At 34.8% G+C, this 19,092-nt stretch overlaps 1 protein-coding gene across 2 annotated transcripts; it reads left to right on the top strand.

Annotated features, from left to right (window-relative positions):
- Window positions 1-9,109: 9,109 nt before the first annotated feature.
- Window positions 9,110-18,062, top strand: LOC131040494 (plasma membrane ATPase). Of its 2 annotated transcripts, XM_057973433.1 has the most exons (21): window positions 9,137-9,178; window positions 9,272-9,391; window positions 9,943-10,054; window positions 10,163-10,287; window positions 11,748-12,062; window positions 12,172-12,378; window positions 12,492-12,611; window positions 12,871-12,990; window positions 13,071-13,193; window positions 13,368-13,472; window positions 14,208-14,352; window positions 14,481-14,649; window positions 15,013-15,046; window positions 15,216-15,512; window positions 15,629-15,661; window positions 15,842-15,923; window positions 16,047-16,207; window positions 16,443-16,616; window positions 16,716-16,907; window positions 17,241-17,434; window positions 17,795-18,062. In XM_057973433.1, exons 1-21 carry the CDS (start codon window positions 9,137-9,139, stop codon window positions 17,889-17,891), a joined length of 2,967 nt encoding a protein of 988 aa, XP_057829416.1. In that variant the 3' UTR covers window positions 17,892-18,062. The 2 variants fall into 2 exon arrangements, with proteins under 2 accessions (XP_057829417.1, XP_057829416.1); XM_057973434.1 differs by lacking the exon at window positions 15,013-15,046 and having other exon boundaries at window positions 9,110-9,178; window positions 14,481-14,645; window positions 15,274-15,512.
- The last annotated feature ends 1,030 nt before the right edge of the window (window positions 18,063-19,092 follow it).

Here is a 19,092-nt window from a genome sequence, read left to right on the forward strand (position 1 = left end):
TTTTTATATGAGTGATGATAGATCACACTCCTCCGAGTATGTGCAACATTCTTTCAAGATTTTTTTTGAGTTCTTGCATGAGAAAGATATTGCAATTGACCGACATATAATATGGTCAGATAACTGTACGGGTCAATTCAAGAATGCTCGTATTTTTTATTGGTTGAGCAGAATGCATGTGGAGAGGCGTATACCTCATATTTGGTGTTTTTTTGAGGCAGGGCATGGGAAGGGAGAGAATGATGGAGCAGGTGCATGTTTGAAGAGAGCTCTAGATAAGGAGCAATTGAGGATTTTAGGTGCAAATTTCTCTTATGCACGTTCTATTGTTGATTGGTGGAGTTCAACATTGTCACATGGAGGTACTCTTGATTCAGCAGTGAGAAGATTCTTTTGGTTGGTTGAGGAGGGAACATTGGGAGATAGATTGGATTGTCAAACAATTAAAGATTCTTCAAAGATGCATTCATTTCTTAGCTCAGATGCAAGTACATGGACCATTTGGACACGAGCATTGGCTTGTTTTTGTCAGAGTTGTGTTCGGTGTGATTGGGATCAGTGCGAGTCAAGTGAGTGGGTTGATACATGGGTTCCCCACTATCTAACTCCTTTATCTCAAACAATATCCTTGTCAAACGATGACATGGAAAGTTCACTTGAGTATGATCGTCTATTAGATCTTGTACAGCCAGGACATGTTTTTGCAGTTGTTGCACCGCAAGGGAATGAAGAGAGATCAGAATATTGGTTGGCACGATGTGTACAGGGAAAACAAAAGCTAACACAACTAGTGATAGATGATGACCGGTTCACATATCCTACAGGTTCAGTTGTTGTTGTGGGAACTTGGTTGCGAACATACATGATTAGAAAGAATGGCATACCTGCATTTGAAGACTATGAGAGACACAAAACCATTATAATGTATTCACACCTTATTATAGCTACAAATGTCAAGTTTTTGAAGCATCAAGCAAAACCGAAGACCAAAGAGCTATGGATAGTGACTACTGTTGATCATGAAGCAATATTGGATACTCTTAAACAAAGAGATGACCCTTCATGTACACTTGAGTAGTAGGTCTTTAATGGTGCCTTATTTTTTTTATCATGCATTTCATTTCGAACAATGATCATTAAACCTTAATGATCAAGTTTGTTACGTGTATATTAAGGATGTCTTGAAAATGCAAGTCTATTGATGAACGTTTTTTTTTGGCAACACGGTTTTTGCATGCACATAGCGGGTACATGATATAATCAGAAGGGACGTATTTTTGCAACACGACTTATTATCATGCATTTGATGAGTTTTATAATTTTTGATGATATAATTATTGCAAAACCTTTATGCTCATGGAGGTCTTTATTGATGATATACAATAGTACATCACATTATGATTTTTGATGATATACAGGTTCATGCTAGATCATTCGCCGTTGACAAGACCCTCTCTTGGTGATGGTACATATTCTTTTGTGCATTATTGAGATAAAATTTTGTGCATAAACATTAAGTCAAGTGAATGTATTTCTATTTAGAAATGACCATATCTACCATTGTCTTCAACCATGCAGAGAAATGCAGTGAGAAGGGCTTTAATCAACATGCATCTTTCTTCAAAGTTATGCTTGTATACTTTGCAGAGAAACTGGTAAGTTTCATAATTATACAATCTTGTGCATCTTAAAAATGTTTTAAATGATCTATTTATAATTTGCCAAACTAATTTGTATTAAGTGTTATAACTTGTTTCTTGTAGCACATTCATTCTGCATAAAAAGGTTACTTATTTTGGTCTTCATTTATATGTAGGCATTGTTGTACGTAAGCTTTTCTCTTAGGACATGAGGATGTCTAATGCAGATGAAGTGGGATGTTGTATTTGTATATGGATGTGAATTGATGTAACATTGTTATGATGATATACAATGTCCATGAGCAAATTGGTTTAGTTATATTGATGATAATGTCCATGTATCTGTACATGAGTACATTGGTGTAGTTGTATTGATAATGAAAAAAAAATCATGTTTGCATATCCCTTCATGGATCGAGTAGGGTATATGACGCCAGTAGGGTATGACCCTAAGCGTTGGATCGAGTGGGGGGGAAAAAAGGGATCATGCATAGGGTAATAATGCCTAACTGGACATGTCGGAGCAGACAGTTCGTCATCGCGAGGAGCAGAACGAGAAATCGGCCACGCGACAACATTCGATTGAGTGAGACTGACGATTTTTTTGCCAACAAAAAATTTGCTGCCCTAATAAAACCGTAGGGTAAATTGAAAAACCGAGATAGGCTTTTGTAGGGACACCTCTCGTGGTCCCGTAGGTTCAAACGGATTATTCACAGGTGCCATGGATTCCAAGTTAGGGCCCGTCAAAGTTTAACAATTTTGAGCACTTAGGGTGCTCAAGGGACGACGCTGGTAGGGTATGACCCCGAGCATTGGATCGAGTGGGGGGGAAAAATAGGAGGATGCATAGGGTAATAATGCTTAACTGGACATGTCAGAGCAGATGGTTCGTCATCGCGATGAGCAGAACGAGAAATCAGCCACGCGACAACATTCGATTGAGTGAGACTGACGATTTTTTTGCCAACAGAAAAATTGTTGCCCTAATAAAACCGTAGGGCAAATTGAAAAACCGAGATAGGCTTTTGTAGGGACCCCTCTCGTGGCCCCGTAGGTTCAAATGGATCGTTCACAGGTGCCACGGATTCTGAGTTCGGGCCCGTCAAAGTTTGACAATTTTGAGCACTTAGGGCGCTCAAGGGACGACGCTAGTAGGGTATGACCCCGAGCGTTGGATCGAGTGGGGGGGGGGAAATAGGAGCATGAGTAGGGTAATAATGCCTAATTGGACATGTCAGAGTTGACGGTTCGTCATCGCGACGAGCAGAACGAGAAATCGGCTACGCGACAACATTCAATTGAGTGAGACTAACGATTTTTTTGCCAACAGAAAAATTGCTTCCCTAATAAAACCATAGGGTAACTTGAAAAACTGAGATAGGATTTTGTAGGGACCCCTCTCGTGGCCCCGTAGGTTCAAATGGATCATTCGCAGGTGCCACGGATTTCGAGTTAGGGCCCATCAAAGTTTGACAATTTTGAGCACTTAGGGCGATCAAGGGTCGACGCCGGTAGGGTATGACCCCGAGCGTTGGATCGAGTGGGGGGGAAAAATAGGAGCATGCATAGGGTAATAATGCCTAACTAGACATGTCGGAGCTGACGGTTCGTCATCGCGATGAGCAGAACAAGAAATCGGCTACGCGACAACATTCGATTGAGTGAGACTGACGATTTTTTAGCCAACAGAAAAATTGCTGCCCTAATAAAACCATAGGGAAAATTGAGAAACCGAGATAGGCTTTTGTAGGGACCCCTCTCGTGGCCCCGTAGGTTCAAACAGATAATTTGTAGGTGCCACAGATTCCGAGTTAGGGCCCGTCAAAGTTTGACAATTTTGAACACTTAGGGCGCTCAAGGCGCTCAAGGGACGACGTCGGTAGGGTATGACCCCAAGCGTTGGATCAAGTGGGGGGGAAAAATAGGAGCATGCGTAGGGTAATAATGTCTAACTAGACGTGTCAGAACTGACGGTTCATCATCGTGACGAGCAGAACGAGAAATCGACCACGCGACAACATTCGATTGAGTGAGACTGACGATTTTTTTGCCAACCAAAAAATTGCTGCCCTAATAAAACCGTAGGGCAACTTGAAAAACCAAGATAGGCTTTTGTAGGGACCCCTCTCTTGGCCCTGTAGGTTCAAATGGATCATTTGCAGGTGCCATGGATTCCAAGTTAGGGCCCATCAAAGTTTGACAATTTTGAGTACTTAGGGCGCTCAAGGCACGACGTCGGTAGGGTATGACCCCGAGCATTGGATCGAGTGGGGGGGGGAATAGGAGAATGTGTAGGGTAATAATGCCTAACTGGACATGTCGGAGTCGACGATTCGTCATCGTGACGAGCAGAATGAGAAATCGGCCAAGTGACAACATTCAATTGAGTGAGACTGACGATTTTTTCGCCAACCGAAAAATTGTTGCACTAATAAAACCATAGGGCAACTTGAAAAACCGAGATATGCTTTTGCAAGGACCCCTCTCATGGCCCTGTAGGTTCAAACGGATTGTTCGCAGGTGCCACAGATTCCGAGTTAGGGCCCGTCAACGTTTGACGATTTTGAGCACTTAGGGCACTCAAGGGACGACGCCGGTAGGGTATGAACCTGAGCATTGGATCGAGTGGGGGGGAAAATAGGAGCATGCGTAGGGTAATAATGCCTAACTGGACATGTCAAAGCCGACAGTTCATCATCGCGATGAGAAGAATGAGAAATCGGCCACGCGACAACATTCGATTGAGTGAGACTGACGATTTTTTCACCAACCAAAAAATTGTTGCCCTAATAAAACCCCGAGCATTCAACCGAGGTGGGGGACAAAATAGGACTATGCATAGGGTAATAATGAATTGTATCAAGTATTATTCATTAAATGAATTGTATTGTATTGTTCATTAAATGAATTGTATTGTTCATTGAATGAATTGTATTGTATTGTTGATTAAATGAATTGTATTGTTCATTAAATGAATTATATTGTTCATTATAAAAACAACACTTATGATGAAATGAAATGAATTGTATTGTTCATTAAATAGACATTATTAACCATTGTTAATTATTGGAATGAGGATTAAAGATTTCCATGATAACACTACGCACAGATGAGCAACAATTTATATGATCGAATATCAACTTCTGTATATATAAAAATGTCAAATGATTACAAATGTATGTCCATACACAAATATGGCATAAATGCCAACTGAAACAAAATGTATGTCTAAATACGTGAATGTATGTCCATATACAAAATATACATGCCAACTAGACATGTAAGCATCCCAAAACTATCTATAACATCCTAAGCTACTGATGGATCATCAAAATTGATCCTCTTCGCTGCACTGCTTGGCTCTTAAGGATCTTGCACAAGAAAAACAAACCACGATTAATATTAGTTATATTATATAATTCACATTCGAAAAGTTGACATAAAAATGAACTATAATTGAACTATTCATGTTTACCTCATCTCCATGTTTTCTCTTCAGCTTTGCAGGGCTCTTGATGTATGTCTTCGGTAGAGGAGGTATGTTTTGAATATTTTGATACACAACCTACATATGTTCAGAAACATGGCATTGATACAAGTTAGCATATAATTGTCAATGATAATAACAAATTATATCTACTAATCAAAAAATAAAATAAACACACATCTACTCGAGGCATCTCTTCTTCTTCTTCAAGTATACTGGGTGTAGTCATCAAGGATGTGAAGCCAAGAATTCTCTGTATATATACACAACAAGTATATGAAACTATCAATCTATGTCTAGACATGTATAATCACTATAAGTTATTTAAACTATTCATTCAATCATGCTTGCATTCAATTACCTTTCCCTTGTCTCCAACTGCACTACCAGATCCTAAATCACACTGCCCCACACTCGTGTTGCTTGTGCCCTACAAGAGTAAAATAAGATATACATGCATGCAATTTACTACATAATCTAATTAATACCAATATAAATGATGAGCATGTACATGTACAATAAAATACAAACGACTAGGTGCAATAATATATGTACTGTCAAGCTATCAAGGCCAAATGAAATGGCCGATAAGGTGACCTCCTGAATCTGTCTCAATTCATCCTCAGTCATCAACTGTTAAATAGACCATGTAAATAAAAATTAGTACTTAATATTATCTAATTTATAAATATTTAATTAAAATATAACATGAACTGTGAAAATACAAATCTTACCACTACATCATCAATGTATGATGACGGTGCCTCCTCGCCTCTAGCATGTGAGGACTCCCCAAGGTATCCTCCAATCTGTGTAATACATCTGGTGCATCATGCATCTCATGCACCTCATAATCTGTAGTGTCCACAGGAGGATCAACAGGCTGTCCAACTGGACCCAAGCATACGTGCCCACACATGACACAACTATGGGGCACACATATGTGTGGAGTCGAGGATGATGTGTCAACGACACCAGATGCACCACTACCATCAAAAGTAGGCCGAGCTATTGACACAGCCTGAGAAACCAAAAGGCTACTCAAAGAGTGAATAGTCGATATGGTCCGTGAAACCGCCTCACAAATGATATCAGGATGCTGCACTGCAGGTGGGGGATCAACAGGAGGAGGGGGGACATATGGGCCCTGGACTACTCTGACTGCCCCAGGTCTATTTTGAGGCATACCTAAACCTACACCCTGGAAAGGTTGGATGTCAAAGTAGTTCACATGTTTGTTTAAAACAAACTCAGCATACAATTTTTTTATGAAATAGAAGGGGATATCAAGATTGTTGTTGGGTGGTTTGTCGAAAACCATCCACCAACGATCCCAAAAGTTTTTCACAATCCCATCATTTGTGCACCTTTTAATAGAAAGTTTTATTTTTTGGGGATCTACGGGTTGACCAGTATGGGGATTGATAAACAATGAGGCGATTTCGGCTTTGGATATCTCAAGATCCTTGATATCCTTATAAGACAAGCCATCTGCATATTTTTCACTCATAGAATCTCGCCACAAAAGGGCGGCATTGTGCTCCTCAGTCACGGTTTCCATACTTTTTATGATCGATGTGAGAGGTTCAAACATTGGTTTTAGACGAGGGATCCTACGATATACTTCTGCAATCCCCCTCAATTCATTCAAATTTCGTGCAATCAAATCCTGAATTGAGGGGGGGTTGGCAAATGAGGGTTTGGTTGTTGCAGTTGTGGTTGGTCAGGGTTTTCATTGTTATCCCCCATTTTTAACGTAATTGAATGTAAATAATTAAATTTAGTTAACAAATTTAAACAATTAGGTATTTGATTTAAAAAAACCTAGTTTTCATATGAAAAAACCATATTTTCAATGAAAAATCAAATAAAAATTAACAAAAAATACAAAAAATGAATGAAAATGATTGAAAACAATAAAATTCTTACCTCTCAATCTATTTTTTAGCATTTTTTTTGCCAAAACAACGGATATCGGGTGCACCGGATATCGGATTTTGATGAAATCACATGGCCCGTGAGTTAAAAATGACTCATGGGTTGTCACTGTCGAAATATAAAAGTCTCAGAAAATCAGATATCCGATTTTATACTTAAATTATTTTAAATAACATATATAATATAATAATTTATATTATATAATATATTATTATATTATATAATACGTATTGTATTATATTATATATATATATATATATTATAATATATAATATAATATAATATTATATATAATATAATATAATATAATATAATACATATATTATATATAATATAATATAATATAATATTATATATAATATAATATAATATAATATAATATTATATTATACATATTATATAATATATTATTATATTATAATAATATATAATATATAATATATATAAATTTAATAATATATTATATATTATATAATATGTAACATATAATATATTTTAAAAATTAAAATTACAAATAAAAATCGGATATCCGATTTGCATAGGTAATTACCAGGCCAAGGTGTACTGACACCCAGCCAAGCAAAAAGTCAACACGGATTTTCACGTTTTTAGGCGAGTGAGGAGGGCTATTTTTTTCACATCGCCACTTTTTGGCCCCCCTTGATCCTGCACTAACCCAAGTGTCAACATAGAGCTATGAAGGACCTGTAGGTAGAATTTGTTGATGCTGACCATCTGCTTGTCTTTGATATCCATCCTGCGCTTTTATTTCCTTGATTTCCTCCTTGAGTTCCTTGGTTTCTAGGACCGGTCCTAGGTTGCCAATGTGTTTCAATAGCTCATAGACCTCTTTGTTAAGGTCTTGCAGCTCCTCCATACTAGTGTTACCCTTGGGAACCTCTTCTTCTTTCTTTCGAATATCCTTATTCTCCTCCTATATGGGCAAACTCATACCACCTTCTTTTTATTTTTTGTCCCTGTCAGACTCCATGTTTTTTAACCCCATCATCCCCAGAAACCCCCACATTAGCCCGGGCCCCCACATTAGCTCAGGTTCCAAGATCCAGCTCAGAGGCCCTACGAACAACAAGGTCCACCATTTCCATAATTTCATCTAGGTCCAACATGTGGTCGTTATATCTTTATTAGACCTAGCATTTAAATATCGTGCCTTAATTTATTTAATTTTGATATCAATTCTTTAATGCTAACAAGACACAAAGCAACACCATATTAAGACCATGCATAAAAATTAAAACACCTAAAACATATATTTAAAAAAATAAAAATAAATAAAACAACTCTTAAATAAAGTAAATGACTCAAGACTATATATATGCCTTATCTATCCGATCTCATAGTCTTAAAATTAATTATAATTAAATATTTTACTCTCTTATTTTTATTATTTTTAATACAAATCCTCTACAGTATACAATATATATCAATTTACAGTTGGCTATACAATTAAGGGTCAGATGCGAATCCTATAATGTGACATCTCAACATCGTTAAATTTGAATGAATTTAATAATTCTGAAAAGTCATTGAAATGTGTGTGCATTCATAATATACTTTATTTAAAACATTGGATTCAGGCCTCAATATTACAACTTAATTATTTCACTAAACTTGGTCTTCTCGCTGGACGTGTCCTTATCCTACCGGCTGTAGTTACAAAACAATGATAAATCCTAAGCTTAGAATGGTTGTATTTTCCAAAGCTAAGAAACAAAAAATTGCAGGCATTCCACATATTTTATTACTAAATTATCCTCGTTAGTTCCCCTCCGACCTAGTCTATGAACGAACAAGAACCCTAATTAATTTGCCGGATGGCATATGTACGGACGTTACAAGCATGTACGACAAGCACTAAATTATTGCAACATTTGTATTTATAATCCCATTCTCTTGTATATATTTCAATGCAAAAAGTCCACTTGAAGCGTGGAGACTCAAAAATTGTTTTTGAGTTTCATAACTTGTTTCTCTAGATAAAACTGTGTAGAATTTGACTTTCATTTTATGGTTTTTGAAAATGGGTGTTGAGGAGAAAAGTGTGAACATGAGTTCACTGGAAAACATTAAGAATGAAGCTGTTGATCTTGTAAGATTAAAAAACTTCTGATTTGAATTTTGCAGATTGCCAGATTGGTATGAATGAGGTTGGATTTTAACAATGGTGAATTTGTGTATGCAGGAAAAGATTCCGGTGGAGGAAGTGTTTGAGCAGTTGCAATGTACAAGGAAGGGATTGAGCTCGGATGAAGCAGAGGCTCGTCTCAAGATCTTTGGATTCAACAAGCTGGAAGAAAAAAAGGTTGAATTCTAGTGCGTAGAGCGTAATATTTTACAATGATATTAGGTTTTTAGATTCAGTAATATAATTGCTGTTGTTTCTGGATTAGACTGTGTGAGAGTTTTTTAATAGAAGTTTCAGATCACACTCTATGATCTATCATGAGAATATGATAGAAAGTTGAAAGAGACAAAAGATGATGGGTTTCCAATCACACTCTATGATCCATCATCAGAATGATAGAGAACTGAGAGAGGCAAAAGATGATGGATCATGTAGTGTTATCCGCACTCTATAATCTATCATCAGAATGATAGAGAGCTGAGAGAGACAAAAGATGACGGATCATATTCCACGATCCATCATCTTTTCTCTCTCAACCAAGATGGTGGATCATGAAATGTGATCGGAAACATTGATGAAAAAACTCACACACAGTCTAATCCAGAAACCACAACAATTTAATTAAATATACATATTAGATACCAAATTTCCCAACAATTAAATTTCCTAAAAAATAAAAAACCCAAATCTGATCTTCAGGAACATAATTTTTTTTTTTTTTTTTTCAGGAAAGTAAACTTCTAAAATTTTTGGGGTTTATGTGGAATCCTTTGTCATGGGTGATGGAAGCAGCTGCAATTATGGCCATTGTGTTCACAAATGGTAACACGAGGGTATGTGGTGATATATGTTTGATGTTTGAGGTTTCAAATTTATATAAAATGTTTACAAGCTTCTTACCATCTTTGTTTGTTGAATTTTAGGATGATGGCAGACTAATATCGCCAGACTATCATGATTTTATTGGAATATTGGTTTTACTGGTGATCAACTCAACTATCAGTTTTATAGAGGAAAATAATGCTGGTAATGCAGCAGCTGCTCTCATGGCAGGCCTTGCTCCAAAGACCAAGGTACACACAAATCAATCTTATTTTTATATATTTTTTTTTATATTTATATTTATATTTATATATATATATTGATTTTATTAAGTTCAAAAAAATAATCTGCTACAGAGTTGATCTCTTTATATGGGTTTTGTATTAAAATGTTTGTATTTGATTCCATTGTCAACATAAATTAGGTTGTATTAGTTTGGTCTTATATAAGGACTATGAACATATATTTTTATTTTTTTCATATATTTGCATATATAATTTTTTAATAATCTAAATTTAGGAATTGGAAATATATATATATAATATAAATTGTCTTAAGAGTTATAAAATAAAAGAAGTTTTTGGTTTATATCTTTGTAATATTATGTATTATTAAGTCACATTATTTTTAATAAATATTTTTTATTTAATTTAGTGAAAGACATTTTATAATATTTTATAAATTTTATTATTATTGTGGTATTGCTATCAGGATTCAATAGTGTAGTTTTTGAGTCAAACTCATTGACCCATGTTTCATGAGTAGTGGTTCACAAGAATCCATTGTAATAAGAATGAAGGTCCACTTAGCACTCATTGCATCTAAGTGATGCACTAGTACTAGGATGAGTGACCTCCCTAGAAGGCCCAAACCAATTTAAAAAATTTATAGTTATTTTAAAAAAATCTTTATATTTGATTCAATAAAATAATTTTCCCCCTCTCTAAAATTATTATCTTTTTATAATTATTATTTTTAATTAAAACCTTACCAAATCTAATTGTAAAAAAATTAAATTATATATGTGTATATGTTTGTATATTTGTATATATGTGTGTATATATATATAACAGTAGCATACCTATCTTCAAAAACATATAGATAAAGTATATTGGAGGTATTGGCCATGATAGTTCTACCCTGTTCACTTTGTTTTTCCAATCCATACGAATAATTACATGGAAGCTCTTGCTATTTTGTGTGGTTTGGAGAGAGGTTTTTTTAATTTGAAAAGGATTACTTGTGAATCTGATTCACAGGTGGTAGTGCATATGTTGAATGGACAGCAGGTGGTTGATGTTAATTGACACTTAGCTCTGGTTATTCGACAAATTCTAAGATTGAGTACTTCTTTAGACTCGATTTCCTTTTCTCATATTACTAGAGAGTAGAATAGAGTTGAGAAATGTCTGTCCAAATAGACATGGAAGATCACATATTGAAACAATTAATTATAAAAAATAATATTTTGTAATTCTTTACTGAACTGTAATTCCTTTTTATTTTGTAAATCTCTTTGTTTTTAATAATTTTTTAACCATAAATCGCCATATTTATACTTCAAGCTTTTTTTTTCAACGAGAAAGATACTTGAGAAGAAGTATCCATCTTATGTCTACAGAAACTTCCCACCTATTTTCTTCCTTGTGAACATCCTCAATCGTGGATCCATCATGTTATCAAGCTTATACAGAAGAGTTATGGTGTGCAGGTTCTGAGAGACGGAGGATGGAAAGAGGAGGACGCTTCAATTTTAGTACCAGGGGATATGATTAGCATCAAGCTGGGAGATATTATTCCTGCAGATGCTCGTCTGCTAGAGGGTGATCCCTTAAAGATTGACCAGTCTGCTCTCACTGGTGAATCTCTTCCTGTTACAAAGTACCCAGGAGGTGAAGTATACTCTGGTTCTACTTGTAAGCAAGGAGAAATTGAGGCCATTGTTATTGCTACTGGAGTTCACACATTCTTCGGAAGAGCTGCCCATTTAGTTGACTCCACCAACAACGTTGGACATTTCCAAAAGGTCTATGTCTTACAAATATGCTATGAATATTTAAGGTTTGTTTGCCTATAATATATCTATTAGGTTGATATTAATTGTGTACAGTTTCTTGATCAATGTATTCATGCAGGTCCTAACATCTATTGGTAACTTCTGTATCTGTTCTATTGCTATTGGCATTGCAATAGAGCTTATTGTAATGTTTCCTATACAAAGGAGAAATTACTGGAAAGGAGTAAACAATCTTCTTGTTTTATTGATCGGTGGTATACCGATTGCAATGCCCACTGTGTTATCTGTAACCATGGCTATTGGTTCCCATCGCCTGTCTCAGCAAGTAATTACAAGACTACCTTTAAGATTTTTATTTTCAGTCCATTGCCAAGGACTATTTCATAGGACTGCAAGTGCCTTATTGCTTATAACTCTCCATTGGGATAATTTTTACAGGGAGCCATTACAAAGAGAATGACTGCCATTGAAGAAATGGCTGGAATGGATGTCCTCTGTAGTGATAAAACTGGAACTCTAACACTAAATAAGCTGAGTGTGGATAAAAATCTTATAGAGGCAAGTTGATGTTGTTATCTCACCATCCTGAATGTTGATGTTCTTAATTTACATTTATATTGTGCTTAATCTGAAATTCCATTCCATTAGCTTTTTTAACAGGGCTCAATCTATTAGTGGGATTTAGATGAATCATTTGAACAAATTAAAGTTTAGAATGTGTCGTTAAAACCAAACCATTTGGATTTCAGCATCCAGATTCCATGAATGCTTTCTTTTCAAGAAATCTGAGCATTTAAATCATGTTAATAATTAACAGATCTTTACAAAGGGAGTAGACAAAGAACATGTAGTGTTGCTTGCAGCAAGGGCTTCAAGAACTGAAAATCAGGATGCCATCGATGCTGCCATGGTTGGAATGTTGGCAGACCCAAAGGAGGTTCGCAACTAACATGGCCTTTTCTTTTTTATCTATATATGTATGTTTTCATCGTGTTAATGAATACAAAATCCTTACAGGCCAGAGCAGGGATCACTGAAGTTCATTTTCTGCCATTCAATCCTAACGACAAGAGAACTGCTCTCACCTACATTGATTCGAAAGGAAATTGGCACAGAGCCAGTAAAGGAGCACCAGAGCAGGTAGTTTAGAACTCGGGAAATGTAGTGCTATATAACTTGTACAGTGTAATCAAATTTATACTAGACATAGAACAACTACTTATATCATTATTTTTACAGATATGTTCAATTTGAAATAAAATCCAATCTGATTTTTGGGAAAAATAAATTAAAAGCTGCTTCCATCATTCACAGATTATAGAACTTTGCAACTGCAAGGAAGACGTGAAAAAGAAGGTGCATTCAATTATTGAGAAGTTTGCTGAACGTGGGCTTCGATCTCTGGCTGTGGCCAGACAGGTATATTATTCACAGAACCTAATGAGATTTGCAAAAATACTTACGTTGAATTTCTTTGGGAAGCATAAGGGCAGCATCTACAAATCATCAAATGGGCCAGTGAGATTTAAAAAGTTCATTCAAGTGAAATAGTGAACATTCCATTATGATATTTATGCAAGGCAGTCTGGTTGGGGCCATTTTATTCATTGCAACCACAATAAACTTTATTGATAACAATGTAATGGTGTATGCAAAAGGATGAAACATGTAGTGGTATAGGATCAGGATGCAGTTTTGGTGGTGCATCTCGAGTTACATTTAGACTTAACTGTACTCTGTCATCTGTTTGGCCCGTTCAAATATGAAAGTTACAGCACTCTGTTCATGACATCCACTAAATCTGCAGTTATTTGAATTTGTAATTAGCAATATACTTCAAATTCTTTAAACCCAATGATAGATCAACAGATTGGCCTATATTGTCCTTTTCAAATATGAAAGTTACAACACTCTGTTCATGACAGACACTAAATCTGTAGTTCTTTAAATTTGCATTTAGCTTTATACATCAAATTCTTCAAATCCAATAATAGAACAACAGATTGGTCTATATTATTGTTCAGATAATAGTTTAAGCTATGTGCCAATTTCTTTTAGTTTTTATAGAGGAGAATTCAATTTACAAATCTATATCTAAGTTTTCTAAGTTTTGGCAAAATTATCTTTCTAATGTTTCCAAAAACCTAATTACAGGAAGTGCCAGAGAAAAGCAAAGAGAGCGCTGGAGGACCTTGGGAATTCATAGGTTTGTTGCCTTTGTTTGACCCTCCTCGCCATGACAGTGGAGAAACCATTCGCAGAGCTCTTAACCTTGGAGTCAATGTAAAGATGATCACCGGTATGGTTTGTGCAAACTCAGACAGGCAGTTTCTAGAGCCTGATTTTAGAAATTCATCAATGTTTGAAGTTAAAATGTAAGCACTATGTACTTTATCTTAATAAGATATATTAAAAAAAATGTGCCAGGTGACCAGCTAGCTATTGCTAAAGAAACAGGACGAAGGCTTGGAATGGGAACTAATATGTATCCTTCATCTGCCTTACTTGGCCAAGACAAGATGATATCCGAAGCATCTGTTCCAATAGATGATCTGATTGAAATGGCCGATGGATTTGCTGGGGTATTCCCAGGTAAGTGATGATTGGTGCTCTGCAATTATTGATTATTTCAGTTTCAATTCCCTTCTTCCCCTATGTAAGCATCTTATGCAGTGATTCCTAATCTTAAGAATGGTGACGAGTGATGATTGGTGATCTACAATTATTCGTTTTTCAGTTTCAATCCCCTGCTTCTCCTATATGAGCACCATCTTATGCAGTGACTCCTAATATCAAGAGTGTAGGCAATTGATGTTACTAGATGATTCGTTTCTGCAGTTTCAATCCCTTGTTTTGGGTGTGTGAACATAACATTAACTAAACTGTTAGTCTTAAGAATGGTAACGATCGATGTTATGCAATGGTTCATATATCTAGTTTCAATTTCCTGCTTCCCCAGTGTGAGCATCATCTTTTGCACATTGGAATATGCTGTTCATGAATCACTGAAGACAATCAATGATATAATGTTCTTACACTTGAAAAACTTCAATTATTCTTTTTAATATTCAATATCCTTATTAACAATCGTTAGGCCCCTTCAAAATCTCTGGTTTTATTATAAAAAACAATCATTAGGCCAACATAGTCCAAGTATTAGAGATTGAATTTTCCAAATTCGAAAAGCTTCTTCATATCATTTTTGTATTTGTTAATACAGAACACAAGTATGAAATAGTAAAGCGGCTTCAAGATAGAAAGCACATCTGTGGAATGACTGGGGATGGAGTTAATGATGCTCCAGCTCTGAAGAAGGCAGACATAGGAATAGCTGTGGCTGATGCAACAGATGCTGCAAGGAGTGCTTCTGATATTGTTCTGACAGAGCCCGGTCTCAGTGTAATCATCAGTGCAGTTCTAACAAGTAGAGCTATTTTTCAAAGAATGAAGAATTATACTGTATGTATAGTCTTTCTCAGAAAACTACAACAATTCTTCTTTCTTTTTCATAATTTTCCGAGTGAAGATTTGATCTCATGGTTTGAAATGTTCTTGACATGTCATTCTTGGCTCAGATATATGCAGTTGCTATAACTATTCGTATTGTGGTAAGCATCATCATCAACATTACAATCAGTTTTTGTATTTCTTGAATCAAAACAACCACACAAAACTTGGAGAATTCATTTTACAGATAAGGAATATAGAACCAAATCTTCTCACCAAGTAATTATACTTTGAACTACACAAGTTTGGTCTAAAGGACTTAAAAACTGTTATGGCTACAGCTTGGTTTCATGCTGATTGCTCTAATATGGAAATTCGATTTCAGTCCTCTCATGGTCTTGATCATTGCTGTCCTGAATGATGGTCAGTTCCTCATGATCCTCTTCCTAATTAATGTAATAAGGGCTTCATAATGATTGTAAACTAACCCTAATACAAGTAGGGCTGTTGCTTTCTGCTAACTTTTGAGGTTGATATCATGATCAGGTACAATTATGACCATTTCTAAGGACCGCGTTAAACCGTCTCAAATGCCTGATAGTTGGAAACTGAAAGAAATATTTGCAACAGGAGTTGTTCTAGGAACATACCTAGCAGTCACAACAGTTTTGTTTTTCAAGATCATTTATCATACAGATTGGTTCCCGGTAAGAATGCACACAATATAATGGACACGTTATGTTTTTCTAAATCCTACATAAAACACACCTTAAGTTATACTAACAAGGCTCTAGTTATCGGCAAGTGATTGAGTGAGTATTCGGTTATGAATTTTGAAAATTTTGGATGCATTCAAAGGAGTATAATGTTTTAGTGATATTATTTTCAACAAAAAAATTTGTGTTATTACTGATTCTTCTATTAAATGGTGGCTTTGTTTAGAACCATTTCAATGTGAGTCACATCAAGGAGGACCATCCTAAAGTTATGTCCGCCCTGTATTTGCAAGTGAGCATTATAAGCCAGGCTCTGATTTTTGTCACAAGGTCTCGCAGCTGGTCATTTTTAGAGAGACCTGGCCTTTTGCTCGTCTCTGCTTTTATGATAGCGCAGTTGGTAAATACTCTGCTCCATTGGCACTGAATTTTTATGTTTCAACAAAATTCATATTATGTCATATCATTCTATGTTGGTTGTTTTTTTATTTTGACACAGATTGCCACTGTGATTGCAACCTGTGCAACCAAAAGCTGGGTAAAAGTGGCAGAGATTGAAGGGATATCATGGGGTTGGGCAGGAGTTATTTGGCTGTATAGCATTGTGATTTATTTACCATTGGATTTGCTCAAATTTGCAGTTCGTTACGTTCTCAGTGGAAAAGCTTGGAATAACATGCTTGATAACAGGGTATGTAAGCCTTTTTGGTGTTTGAATTTCCTCTCAAGATTCTTAAGCATAGGTTAATCATAAGATCTTCCTAATAAAGTTATAAGAAATCTTATTAAGGTGCGATTATATAGAGGCCATTGACACATTTTAGGGTTGAGAGTGTTCATCTATTATTAAAAGAAAGATATTTCTCATGTCATTTAGATGGACATGTTTATATAGCACATTTTAAGTTTCGATTTATTTAGATGGTTCATTTGAAATCATATTAAACAAATTAAAGTTTAGAGTTTGTTGTTTAAGTCAAAAATATATTACATTACAAACAATTTTTTTCATTATATGTTTCAGGTGGCATTGACCTCAAAGAAGAACTATGGAAAAGAAGAAAGGGAAGCAGAATGGGCTCGTGCTCAACGTACAATGCATGGCCTCGATTCTTCTGCTAATTCAAAATCTATCATAGAGAAGGCCTTAGAAAAAGCCAGCTATGTTGAATTGTCTGAAATTGCTGAACAAGCAAAGAGACGTGCTGAAATTGCAAGGTGAAATACTCACAAACAAAATCCATCTTGAAGTTTTTGAAAAATTCCTCCACATCCACCTTTCAATCATAATACGTTATTCATCGTCATAATGCAGCTTGAAAGTATCATGATTTCAATCATCAATGATTTTTGGTTTAAACAGTACACTCCAAGCTTTCACTTGTTTGGATGGCTTATCTGAAATCACACCAATAAAACCCGTCTATTAATGTGATTTCAGGTGAACCACTTAAACAATCAAAACCTAGAATATGCTGTTTAAACTTGTCTACATCGATATAATACTTTTCTATTACAAATTTTCAAAAGATTTTTTCTTACAACATCTTAAAACCAAGTGAACTTTGAATCTGACAGGCTAAGGGAGCTGCATACATTGAAGGGGCAAATAGAATCTACCCTAAAGCTCAGAGGACTGGATATTGATCACATCCCACAAAACTACACTGTTTAATCCATTGGAGCTTGTAAACTCCTTGTAACCCTCCACTGCACAATGCATTACATTGGGTTCCCTCCTCCCTTACTATATTTGAATCTTGTCCTCTCTGTGTTTTTTGAATGTACTCGCTCTTTCTTTGCCCAAGAAGATTATCCACTTGAGCAAAAACACTATAATGTTATATTTTATTTCAATAAGGTTTTCTCTTTAATGAATTGAGATATGAATTCAAATCTCAATGTAAAGAAGTTGATTGTGTTTTCTTTTTCAATTGTGAAATGAAGATGATTGTGTTTGTTTTTTTCACTTCATTCTTATGATAAAAAATAAGTGCATGGCATAAAGCTATATTTTCAACCCTTGGTGTGCATATAAATATTAGGACTTCTTAATGTTTATACTTTAATTTTATTGCAATTTTTATTTTACCCGTGCTGTGCAAATAAATATTAGGACTTATTAATGTTTATAATTTAATTTTATTGCAATTGTTCAATTCTTCTTTTAAAATTTATTGGTTGAGTTTTGAAATTTTCATTTACAAAAAAAAAAATTATAAATTATGGGTAAACATTAATGTTATTTGGAATAACATTCGATTGAAAATTAAAAAATATTTTTATCAATAATTTTGTTTGAGTTTTTAAATATTCATTTAGAAAAAAAATTAAATATAAGTTATGAAAAAAAAAATTAAATTTTTTTGGAATGTCTATTTAATTGAAAATAAAATATATATTTTAATCAATAGTTTTGTTTTTTTTACTTATGAAATTTGTATTGTGTTTGAACATTATGTATTAACCATTATAAATGTTTTATTGCTTTTTCAAAAGTTTTATAATTTAATTGTTTTTAAAAATATATAATTAATTAATCATAAAAAATATTATTACTATAGAATTTTATAAAATATTGTTTTTAAAAAGTAGCTTGTATTTAAATAAATATGTTTGTTATAGTCTTTTCAAATTGTTCTCAAACCATTTGTATAGTATATATGCTATTGTTTTTTATATTAGAAGCAGTCATTTGTATAGTACATATGCTATTGTTATTTTGAGTTTGGATTTTTATAAAAAATAGAATGAAATAGATTCATATGTTTTTATATTAAAAGCATTAAAATAAGGGTTGTTGATCCTTTACATAAACAACCCATAGGAAGAATTAACAACGTACAAGTTACAACACACTAACAAGTAACATATTT

The sequence above is a fragment of the Cryptomeria japonica genome, chromosome 9, assembly GCF_030272615.1.
Source record: "Cryptomeria japonica chromosome 9, Sugi_1.0, whole genome shotgun sequence".
Taxonomy (NCBI): Eukaryota; Viridiplantae; Streptophyta; class Pinopsida; order Cupressales; family Cupressaceae; genus Cryptomeria; species Cryptomeria japonica.

Bases quoted from the DNA above. Each gene is read 5' to 3' on its own strand.
- LOC131040494 (XM_057973433.1), top strand. From the start codon at position 9,137: ATGAGTTCACTGGAAAACATTAAGAATGAAGCTGTTGATCTT. The intron at 9,179-9,271 runs GTAAGATTAAAA...TTGTGTATGCAG, and splicing joins AGAATGAAGCTGTTGATCTT to GAAAAGATTCCGGTGGAGGA. The intron at 12,379-12,491 runs GTAATTACAAGA...TAATTTTTACAG, and splicing joins CCCATCGCCTGTCTCAGCAA to GGAGCCATTACAAAGAGAAT.